We start from the raw sequence: 12,843 nt of genomic DNA on the forward strand, positions 1-12,843 counted from the left end.
GTATCAAATTGGCACGATGGTTAAGAGCAAAGACATGCAACGTGGGTAAAATATTTAACAATTTTATTGCAAAAGTTTAAGATTCACAAAAAAGAAAATAACAATAAAACATGTTTTGTATTAGGTCAAATATGGTAAATGTAATGTAATTTAAATTCAAATTATTAGGTTGCATTTCATTTAATATTTAAGTTTCACTTTGCATTTAGTTTTATTTTAGTTTGAGTTATTGTAGAAAATTCAAAGTTAGTAAAAAATTGTAAGTGAATTTGAGTCTCTCTCTCATTTTTTTCTTCAAAGGAGTTTAGTTGTTAACTCCAACAAATTGGTATGCAGAGATCCAATTCTGATTCACGGAAAACACAAGTGTACGTAAGGTAAATTCGTGTTGAATTGAACATCGAAATTGAAGAGAATCATAGATTTTCATTCTTAAGGTTTGGGCAACACGAGTGTTGGTGAGAATTGAGTGATTTGCATAAGAACAAAGATGAACGGCAGAAATAGTAGCTTGAATACAAAGCCTCTAATACTTTCGACGAAAAAAATTGGAATCATTGATAGATTTAGATGCGTGTGCTGTTTGGCACTCAATATGTTATTGATCTCGTCGATGACAGTTACATGCCTGTTGTAGAAAATGCAACAGAAGTGCAAAGAAATATGCAACGTGAAACGAGAAAGAAGAATCAAAAGACGTTTTGTATCCATCAGTGTGTGGACACAAAGGTGTTTGAGAAGATTGTTGACTCGGCGGTGGTGAATGTGATGTGGAATACACTTGTACGGTTCTATGGTGGTGACACATTAGGGAAGAAAGTAAAGTTGCAGTCCCTACACAAGTATTATGAGAATCTCGACATGAAGAACAATGAAAAGATGTCTGATTACATCTCTAGAGTGATTGTGGTCACGAATGAGATGAAGTCATGTGGAGAAGCGCTCTCTGAATAAGTAATCTTGAAAATGTACTAAGATCACTTACTCCTTAGTTTGATTACATAGTTGTAGCCATAAAACACTCTAAAGACACTAGCACCATTAGAATTGAAGAGCTTCAAAGTAGTTTAGAGGCACAAGAGTTACGTCTGACTGAAAGAAACTCTGAAAGGGAGACATAATAGGCTCTAAAAGCTCAAACTCTAAAAGTTTCTTTTGTCAAGAAGAACCAAAAGCAAGCATGGCTAGACAATAAGAAAAAGAATGATGGTGGTACTCAGAAGTCGGAACTCTCTTATCCATATGAGAAGAAACATAAGAATGTTCAAAAGAGAAAGGTTTAGTGCTACAGTTGCAATAAGTTTAGCCATTTTGGTGTTGATTACTGGTTAAACAAGGTTAGCAAGGGTGAAGAAGCCAACATAACCATTGGTGATTCTGATTATGAACTTGTGTTATTGATGGCATAAGAGAATGCAGGTGGAACAATGGTATACTGGTGGTACATGGATATTGGCTGCTCAAATCCCCTAACTAGAAACAAGCAATGACTGGGTAGAAAGACCAATATTAGATGTGTTGATGATGAGTATTTGAATGCTAAAGTAATGGGAAATGTCAGAGTGAAATCGGACAATGGAAAAATGTATTGATTAAGGATGTATGGTATGTTCCTGGAATTAATAGCAATCTTATGAGTGTGTGTCAGCTGCTTGAAAAATATTTTTAGTAACCATGAAGGATAATCTCTTGAAGTTGTATGACTGTAATCAGAAGTTGATAATGCAGTCTAAACTATGAAGAAACATGACATTCAAGGTGAATGTTGCAACAACAGACACTCAATGCCTTGGTGCAAGAAGTGCTGAAGAAGGAAGTGAGTTATGACACAAGAGATTGGGACATCTGAACTTCAGAAGCTTAGGACCCTCGAGTTCAAAGAATCTTGTACATGTAATTCCAAAGATTATGGCACCAGAAAGATCGTGTGATATATGCATGAGAGGCAAACAATCGAGATTTCCATTCTCATCATAAATGCCTCCAAGAGCAACTCATGCTTTGGGTGTGATGCATTCTGATGTATGTGGGCTATTTGAGATATCTTTGCTTAGAGGAAACTGAAGGTGAGAAAACTATACACAAGAAGGGGGATGAATTGTGTATGTGGAAATTTACTTCTTTTTCTTAAACCTATTTAGAACCTGGGATATTAAGCTAAGATTCTGATCCAAGTAAGAGTCTCAATCAAATCAGGGTATGACTTCAGAGTTTGTTGCACAGTGGAATATAAATGCAGAAGTAAATAAAATGACACACAATATATCTTGATTCCTCTCAAATTCGAGAGTAATCCAGTCCCCTTGCAGCACAAGAGATTTTCACTATAATCACTTAGATTATAATTTCCTCAATCAAACTAGAAAGAAACTTCCTCTCAAGCCCTTAAGAAAAAGATTTTGTTGCTTGAACTACTTATTCAGGACTTCCTGTTCAATCCCACAAAAAGAAACTTTTGCTCAAGCCCTCAAGCAAGAGACTTCCTTGCCCAAACTACTGGTTCAGGACTTCATGCTCAATCTCACAGAAAGAGACTTTTGCTTAAGCCTTCAAGTAAGAGACTTCCTTGCCTAAACTACCAGTTCAGGACTTTCTGCTTAATCTATCTAGATAGAGACTTTCTGCTCCATACACAAGAATGATACTTCCTTGCTCAATCTATCCAGAAAGAGACTTCTTTGCTCAAGCACCCAACTGTCATACCCTAAATTTTACCCTGAGTTTTTTACTTGCATCTGCATAGCATAATTAATCCATTTTGTCGTTCATTTATCAGGGTTTAGATGAAAAGTCAGGAGTTCTGGCATTTTATCTGGTCTTAATGATATGCATTCAGTCATTTTCTTTGATTAAGAAATCCAAAGGCTCGATTTCTCAATCTCAATGCATCATTCATTCAATTACATCTTGTTTCAGAGGTTCAGAGGGTGACAGTTAAGAGTATTATCGTCATACGAATCTTTGTAGGGTTTTCTTTGTAATTAAGAATCATAAGTAAATGGTCCAAGAACGATTTATTTGCATCTGAGTGTTTATTCATGGTTATTCAGTCAGCAATTCAAAGCATTCACAATATATCTTCATTTTTTACTCATCATAGCATGTATTTTTTTCCTCATAAAATTTAAAATGTCGCTCGAAATAAATTTTTAGATCTACAGGAAAACTGGTTGAATCAATTTTCAAATGTACGCAAAATTAGACGGCGAAAAAATTCAAAATTGAGTTTCGAGACGTCAGTTTTCTTAATCTACGGTTCGCGTAATTTAAATTTGTATGCTCATTTTATTTTTTTGCCTACTTTTTTGGTCGCATTTCAATCAACCTGGGCCTTTTAACTGGTTATTTTTATTTCAAAATTTGATCAAAACATGTATATTTCCGAGAAGTTTATTTCGTGTTGATCATTTTAATGTGTTCAGTTTATTTTTTGGGCATTTTTGCATCCGATTTTTATTTCATTTTTATCCGATTACTTTTATTCTTTTGCCAAAACAATCAGAAGATTTATTTTGAATTATTTATATTTTTATTCGATTTTAATTTATGTTTATTTATTTTTAATTTAATTTATAAAGATAAAAGAGTTAATTTGTTTTTAAATTAAATTAGAGGATCAATCATCTTGTGACACTCGTCTTTGTTTTATTTGCAAAATTAAATTACAATTTGGACCATCAGAAAATTGACACATGGCCTGGATTTAGATATTTTTTCTCCTCTTCTTTTTCCCCCACGTTCCTTATCTCATAATATTTAAGACATCATTTGTTTTTTTTAAGAAGAAGAGCATTTTTCTTCTTTGGAAAAAAACGTGAGAACAACAACAAAAGCTAACCATCATCTTCAACAAACCATTTCTCTCTTCAAACAACTACAACATCACATTTTCACCAACCACCTTCTCCAACTATCAAAACCACCACCACATCATCGAAAACTATCATTAACAAGACCAATATCACCATCATCATTGTTCACCTTGAATCACATAACCTTCATCCACTCTTCAAAACAAACCACAACATAAAACCACAACAAACCTCCATCTTTTTCGATCTATCATAACTCCTTCAAAACCTTTTTTCACCATCTTCAACCATCAAACAACTCCACCTTTAACATCAAACAACTTTCCACTTTACACACACCCTTGTTAACCTCCATTCCACCGTACATACACCATGGGCACTCGACGCCCACTCTCTCAAACAAAACTTGTCAGCACAACCATGTGATTCTTCTTATATTTTTTCTCATCCTGTAACAAAACAAAGAGACTACCATTTTCTGCATAAAATTCATTTCCAAACACTTCATCACCATGCAAATGAACTTCTTCCACTCCACCACGTGACGCATCGGATCACCCAACATCACCATAGTACTCACCTAAAACCTCCATAAACAACCTTAAACTCCTTCCCTCAACCCCTCTAACAGAGCCACTGCGAGTTACCTCCACCACTTCAACACCAAAACACAACAAAATATTCAATATACATATCCACCCTTTCACCAACAAAGCTTCGGCAACAACACAACCACCACAACCCTTTCTAACCTCTAATCCTTCGCCATAGGTTTTAGTCCCATCTTTGTTTTTTGTTGCATTTTTGTTAAGGATCTAGAGATTGGAGTTATATATGTTCTTACTGTAATTTGTGTGTTTATCTACCATTGAAAATAATTGAGTTTGTGTATGGAAAGTGAGGCGAAAAGAAAAATACATAGCATGTGGGTCTGTTGGTGCATTTTGAAGAGAGGGAAGATGCATCATTTTTTTCTTCTTTGTCCTTTATTATGCCATATGTCAAAACATGGTTGAAGGGTTTTAAAATGGAGAAAGAAAAACACCATCTCTCTCTATCAACAGTCGTCCCCCACCCCCCATGTTGTTTAGTTTATTTCCTTTTTTTTTTGTTTTTTATAATTATTATTATTAGGTGTAAAAATTGATTTTTAAGTATTGGACTTTGTTGTGTTATAAGCCCATTTTTTAACACATCCCTTTGATTCACTTGCACCCACTTGTTTTATTTTTTTTCATTTTTATTTTATTAATTGATTGTAATTATTATTTTATTTTGTTTAATTGATTAATATATTCAATGGTTAATTAGAAAAAAATTGATTTATTGTCTCATCGGTTTTTCAGAGATGTCTTGCAATTGGGAGTTAAAGATTCAATTTAACTTCAAAAGTTGCTTAAGCGCATAAAGTTTTGTTGATCAATCTTATATAGGGTGACTCCTACATGAATCACTTTACGATTGCTTAACATAGGGCTAGATTCTTTTAGTTTAATTTTTGTTTCTTTTTGTCGCTTAAATCATCGGTTTTTCACAGATGCCTTGCAATTTCGAAGTTAAAAATTCAATTTAACTTCAAAATTTGTTTAAACGCATAGAGTTTTGTTGATCGGCCTCAGATAGAGTGATTCCTACATGAATCGCCTTATGATTTCTTAACATAGCACTAAATTATGTAGTTCAAATCTTTGATTTTATTTCGGGACCCTTGGCTTTCTCTTTGGCCTTCTTACAACGAGACTTTTTATTTATATTTGTCTTTTGAGCTTGTATTATTATTGTATTGTATCCCCATTCAACAAACAGTACCCTTATCCCCATAATTTGTAAATAAGTTATATCGCTTTCCTTTTTATTATTATTATGTCAGTTTGATTGTTAATTCAAAGATTAAAATCAACAACTTTTAGAAAAGAACAAAAAAAAACACTCGATCCAACGTCGAGTCTTTTTCCCAAATCAAATCCAAGATGAATACAAAGTCAAGCATCTCCCCCGCCACATCCAAATTCTTTTCATAAGTCAACTTCAGACACTTGATCCAACGTTAAGTCATCCCCCTTTTTAAAGCTTTTCATAATAAAAATGAAAGAATTTGATTAGGTTTATACTTTCTCTTTTTCGAATGTTAGGATATTACTATAGAGCTCCATGTTCGAATGTTCGACTTCCATATTAAAATACAATAATTATCTGAATTAAGTTATTATTCTCTTATAGAAGAAAAAGATTGATTGGGTATCGACCTTCTCTTTCCCGATTATTTGGACACTGCAGTAGAGCTCCTTGTCTGAATAATCATCTTTCGTTAATGAACTTTGACTTAATTCGCCATACATTTTTCATAGATAAACTTTTGGACGAAAAGAGAGTGATTGGGCTTAGGCCTCTTCCTTTTCGGGCATTCGAGCATTACAGTAGAGCTCCATGTTTCAATGTTTGTCTCCATTTAAAATCAACTCAAACAAATCAAACTTGTTTTCCACCCTTGCGTGACCCCGAAAACATTTTCCAAAACGAGTATGTTACATCCATTTCAATGCAAAATAAACAAAGACTTTAGCCTCCAATAAATAACATCAATTAAAGGTTAAATCGCTCAAACACGATCGAAGCATCACTACTTAAAATCAAACAATCTAGTAATTCTCTTTTAGCAAAACTACATAGCCTTGAGTTCTCCATAATAGTTGGAGATACGTAGGAGCAGGATTGAGAATTCTGGTCATGCACATTAATGTTAAAAAACACCCATTTAATAAAAAATGTTTTATTTTCTCTTTCCTCACTCGATAAGTAGATGATCACAAATGATATCATGCTAACACTCTAACAAGAAACTAACTAAATGGGTCTCGTTGAGTACAACGGATGTGAGAGGTGTTAATATTTTCCCCTTGCATAACTAACTCCCGAAGCCGATTTAGTTATGACTACCATTTCTTTTTCTTTTTTGTGGGTCTTATCAATATTTTCCCTTTACCTCTTTCGGAATAAATAAAGTTTGGTGACGACTCTATTTTGTTTATATTTCGAGTGTTTCTTACGCTCGGGTATTTTTCGCGCCACGACAACAACAAGACACTTCTTTTCTCAATCTAACAGAAAGAGACTTACTCTTAGCACAACGGCTAGAGTCTTCAGATTCTCTTAACAAAAGAGTCTGATATTAACCTTGTGTTTATGTATGGGTGATAACGAGAAATCATATCGTGTTCTTAGGCTTATTTCACATGTTACTTGTCTGTGTTTTTATGTATTTTATCGCCTTTTACTTTCATTTTATTTGTTTTGCAGTTGTTATCCGATTTCATTAGAGATTTGGAAGCCTTAAGGAAAAGGAGCGAAAAAGGAGCAAATGAGTTGGATTTGGCCATTCTGAACAGATGGCGTTCGTCACCTGCTAGACGGCGTTTGCCACCTCCAATGCATGCCACGTCACTTAAGTTTTGAAGAAATGGCGTTCGCCATTATCATAGAGAATGCAGTTCTGCATAGTAGGCAGTTTTTCCAGCAGTTTTTCAACCTCCACTCCCTCCATTAGGTCTACACGTTCCAAGCAGTTGCCAAGGCCCTGAACTCTATATATAGGGCCATTTTTGGAGTGTTTTGGGATCCATCGAAATTCGTGTGGAAGCTCTGTCGAAATTTCTTCTTAGTTTTAGGCAGAAAATTACCTGTAAAGTGACAATAACTCACATCGAGGGATTATCACACCTTTTTAATTTCCGTATCGTTTTTGTACTTGGATCAAGAACAAGCTTGCCGCCATTTTCAAGTTCAATTTAATTCAAGTTTCATTTTACGTAATTTCATGGTTTTTTTACCATTTTAAATATTTGTATGCTTTACCGTTTTTCATTACTTGCATGCCATATTATTCTCAGTTTTAAATGCGTTAATCATGTTGCTTTCAATTAATACCATGCCTTTCTAAATTATCTTGTGTCTGGCGTATGAGGATCGTTGTTACCGACGGGACTCGTTAGAAATAATAGGCGTGAATATATGATTTAATTATGTTCTGGCTTTAGTTTCCAAATGTATGTTTTATTGTTTTGGCACGAGAGTGAAGAACAAATCAAGGTTCAGTCCGATAGCGCGAGAGTGTGAGGAAGGAACTGGATAGTGGATACTAGGATTCGATCCTAAAAACAGATAGAGCGCCTTAGGCATCATTTAGGATCCCATTTACTTTCAAAATACACTTTCAAATTAGAACGGGCGAGCGAGAGCAAAATCCAGTGGTTAGGAGGTGTGGTCTTTGTCGATAGCGCGAGAATGTGAGACATGACCTTTAAGTCGATATTTTCTACATAACGTAATAGAGTCGTATTTAGTACCCGAGTTCTACCTAAGCCCTTAGGAACACGGAATCCATATTTTGGGCTCGTTTTATCATAACTTTTAAACCTTTAGAAATTAGTATCTTTATTCCCGTTCATAACCTTATAACCTTTAGCTTTAGCTTTGCACTGCAACAATAGATAACATTAGTTTGACTATTAGTCTTTATGGATTTGATAATCTTTTAAAACTACACGATAGATTATGCACGTGCAGTCATCATCCGATAGACACGTCTAGTGCGATCAGTAATTTGGCACCGTTGTCGGGGACTAATTTAGTCAATATTGTGATTCCTTTGTTGCGCATTATAGACTAAGGCAACAAATTTTCTTTTTCTTTGTCGATTGTATGTCAAACATTCTCTTTCAGATCAAGGAGTTAAGTGAATTGTAGAACATCATAAGGTACGGTGTACTTAAGTGAATTGTAGAACACCGTAAGGTACGGTGCACTTAATTTAAAACGCTAAATTAACAAATTTCGTATTAAATACAATTTTCCAGATCCTATTATCCCAGCTCCATAACCGGAACCAGTTATGTCCGAAAGACCACAAAACCGTTTGTTGAAGTATTATGTTGTCCCATCGCAAGCAGAACCACATAACAGCATTGTTGCCCCTGCCATCAATCGAAACGATTTCGAGTTGAAACCTTCGATGTTATCAGTCGTTCAACAAAACCAATTTTCAGGTAGTCCTACAGACGATCCTAACTTACATTTGTCAGTGTTTGTGCAGTACGCAGACATAGTGAAAGCAAATGGTGTCAGTCAAGAAGCGATTATTGGTGTAATCCCTAGAGGCCAATACTTTTGGTACTTGTATCGAATTATTTATTAATAATAAAAGGGTAATTATACACATAAGTATTATCACAAAAGGATGTGTCAGATCACATGACATTTTCGTGTCTTGGGTAGCAGTGATGTGTTGCTAGATATCACTCACTGTTTATTATGTTAAATACGTGATTTAATATAATTGCTAATGTCGCAAAAACCTACAGGGTCACACACAAAAGGACAGATTGATGAGAGATAAAGTAACTAAGGAACACCGTAAGGTACGGTGCACTTAAGTGAATTGTAGAACATCATAAGGTACGGTGTACTTAAGTAGAATACGAAATATGGTAAGGTACCACACGCTTAAGTGATTTTGGCATATCATAAGATATGGGCCACACACACTTAAGTGGACTTTTTAGCTTGCAGCCCACACAAGTGGTTCTATAAATAGAACCCTTGTACAAAAGCATTTGTGTAGTTGTAATTTTGTTTCTCTCTCTCTCTCTCTCTCTCTCACACACACACACACACACACACACACACACACACACTCAAAGCCTTCATTCGTCGCAGTTAGCACTGAGATTGAAGGAATCCGTTCGTGTGGACTGAGTAGAGGCGTTGTCATTGTTCAACTTTCGTGATCGCTCCGTAGATCTGCATCAAAGGTTTCAATCTCCACAAGAGGTAATGATTCTATCACTGATCATGCCCATTTGTAAGGATCACTAAAGGAGAAATTTTTTAAATTCCTCTGCATTTTGGATCGCTCTTCTCCTTCAGTGATTAGACTACGTCTTTTCCCTTTTTCCTTAAGAGATAGAGCTAGATCTTAGCTTTATTCTCTACCTTCAAACTCTGTAACCACATGGGACGATTTGAAGAAAGTCTTTTTAGCCCGATATTTTCCACCAAGCAAAACAGCTATGCTAAGAGCTCAAATCAACGGATTTAAGCAAAAAGACAATGAACCTTTTTTCGACGCTTGGGAAAGATACAAGGATATGATGCGACTTTGTCCATACCATGGGCTTGAAGAATGGTTGACTATCCATACTTTCAACAATGGTATGTTGTATAACACTAAGATGAATTTAAGTGTTGCTGTTGGCGGTGCTCTAATGGACAAACCGTATGATGAAGCTTGTGAACTCATACAGAACATGGCTCAAAATCATTTCCAATGGGGAGGTGAACGTACTGCTGTAGAAAAACCAACTCCGAAAGGTGGAATGTACGAAGTTAATGGAATAGACCGCGTCAATGCTAAAGTGGATGCGCTTACTCAAAATATTGAAAACTTTTCCATAACACCATCAACTACCGTAGTTGTTATAACACCAAACTATGAATTATGTGGAACCCCTGGGCACACTAATGCTGATTGTCAGTTATTAGTTGGTGTTCCCACCGACCAAATAAATTATGCTTAAGGAAACCCATATTCAAATACTTACAATCCTGGTTTGAGAAACCATCAAAAAATTTGCTATAAAAGTAACAATGTTTTGTTTCCACCAAACCTAGCACCTGCTATTCCACCTGGTTATCATAAAGGAGCTCTTGTTGCTCCACAAGCACCTAGAAAATCAAATCTGGAGATCATGATTGAAAACTTTATGAATGCCCAAGCTCAACAAAACAAAGAATTTGCAAATTAAAATTCTCATACGAGTGAACTAATGAAACAATTGTCAAATAAGTTTGATGATATGGCTACCCATAATAAAATGTTAGAAAGCCAGATCTCCCAAGTAGCCCAACAACAAGCCGCAATAGCAACCCCAGCTGGAGCATTTCCTGGTTAACCACAACCAAACCCAAAAGGCCATGCTAACGCTATCACACTTCGAAGTGGAACAAAATTAGATGAACCAGTTGACCCAAGAATCCAAAATCCGACCATGTATCAAAATTATGGTAAGGGAACCGAAAAGGTAAACGAACCAGCCAATGATGGAAAGCAAGACTAAAGTAAAGAGGCAAAAGATAAAGAACCACCTTATGTGCCTCCACCTCCATACAAACCACTTATACCTTATCCCCAAAGACTTGTTAAGTCCAAAAATGAAGGACAATTCAAGAAATTCGTAGAACTTATGAAGCAACTTAATATCACTATACCATTCACAGAAGTCATTCCGCAAATGCCTTCATATGCTAAGTTTCTTAAAGAGATTTTATCCAACAAAATAAAGCTTGAGGATGATGAAACCAGTATGCTTACTGCCGAGTGTAATGCTATTATTCAAAACAACATGCCTCCTAAACTGAAAAACTCAGGTAGTTTTTCCATACCATGTGTAATAGGAAGTTATATCATAGACAAAGATCTATGCGATTTAGGAGCCAGTGTTAGTTTAATGCCCTTATCCACATGCGAAAAACTCAATCTAGGCGAATTAAGACCAACAAAGATGTCTCTACAACTAGTTGATCGTTTTGTTAAATTTCCAATAGGTACGCTAGAGAACGTTCCAGTTCGTATAGGACAATTCTATATTCCTACCGACTTTGTAATAATGGATATAAAGGACCCACATCCATATTATTTTAGGAAGAACCTTTTTAGCCACAGCCGGAGCCACCATAGACGTGAAGAAATAAGGCTAACATTCGAAGTTGGAGAAGAAAAAGTTAAATTTCTCTTAGCTAAATTCCTACAAGCACCAGTTATAGATTACTCATGTTGTTTCTTAGACATCATCGACGAATGTGTGAAAGAAATAGAGAAGGAACCATCTAAGTATACTGAAGTACTGAAGATTCCAACACCTTATATATTCGAAGACGATAATTGCGTGAGCCATACGTAGATGACAGACTGAGAGAATGTCTAGCACTAGCACCAAATCCAATGCCATGCCCAAATAAACCTTCAATAGAACTTAAAACACTACCTAAAGATCTAACGTATGAATTCCTAGATACCGAGCTTCAATGACCAATAATAGTCAATGCTGACTTAGAATAGATAGAAACCGAAAAGTTACTCCATATCTTAAGAAAATATCCAACAACTTTAGGCTATAACATCTCCGACTTAAAAGGAATAAGTACCTCTATATGTATGCATCGCATTATGCTAGAGGAGGACTGTAAAACCTCTAGAGAGCATCAGAGAAGAGTAAATCATATCTTGAGTGATGTAGTAAAAAATGAGGTACAAAAGCTATTAGAAGCATGAATTATATACCTGATATCCGACAGTAACTAGGTCATCCCGATACATGTCGTTCCAAAGAAGAGAGGTGTTATTGTTGTTAGTAATGAGAAGGGAGAATTCGTAGAAAAAAGAACTCAAACTGGATGGAGAATGTGCATAGACTATAGAAAATTAAATAAAGTCACTCACAAAGATCACTTTCCATTACCTTTCATTGATCAAATGCTTGAACAATTGGCTAAACATTCTCACATTTGTTATTCAGACGGATACTCAGGATTCTTTCAAATTACTATCCATCCTAATGACTAAGAAAAGACTACTTTCACATGTCGTTATGGTACATTTGCCTATCGATGAATGTCGTTTGGACTGTGTAATGCTCTTGAAACATTTCAGAGATGCATGACGTCGGTCTTTGCTGATTTTATAAACAACATAATGGAAGTATTTATGGATGACTTCTCTATTTGTGGGCAAAGCTTTGAAGGATGTCTTTCAAACCTAGAAATGGTACTTGAGAGATGCGTTAAAGTCAATCTCGTATTAAATTGGGAAAAATGCCATTTCATGGTCCGACAAGGAATTGTACGTTGCCATGTTGTATCCGACCGAGGAATTGAAGTGGATAAAGCAAAAATAGAAATTATTGAACATCCTCAACCTCCGAAAACCGTTAGAGAAATTCACAGTTTCTTAGGACACACCGGTTTCTAGCGACAATTC

At 35.6% G+C, this 12,843-nt stretch overlaps 1 protein-coding gene and 1 non-coding gene across 2 annotated transcripts; one reads left to right on the plus strand and one right to left on the minus strand.

Annotated features, from left to right (window-relative positions):
* Nucleotides 1-9,877: 9,877 nt before the first annotated feature.
* LOC127099370 (small nucleolar RNA R71) lies at nt 9,878-9,984 on the minus strand. The gene has a single exon (XR_007793880.1). It is a non-coding gene; the product is annotated as a small nucleolar RNA R71 (small nucleolar RNA).
* Nucleotides 9,985-11,098: 1,114 nt separating this feature from the next.
* On the plus strand, nt 11,099-11,767 carry LOC127093638 (uncharacterized). Its single transcript, XM_051032578.1, has one exon. The coding sequence runs from the start codon at nt 11,099-11,101 to the stop codon at nt 11,765-11,767; it is 669 nt and encodes a 222-aa protein (XP_050888535.1).
* The last annotated feature ends 1,076 nt before the right edge of the window (nt 11,768-12,843 follow it).

This window comes from Lathyrus oleraceus, chromosome 6 (genome assembly GCF_024323335.1).
Source record: "Lathyrus oleraceus cultivar Zhongwan6 chromosome 6, CAAS_Psat_ZW6_1.0, whole genome shotgun sequence".
In the NCBI taxonomy this organism is placed as follows: Eukaryota; Viridiplantae; Streptophyta; class Magnoliopsida; order Fabales; family Fabaceae; genus Lathyrus; species Lathyrus oleraceus.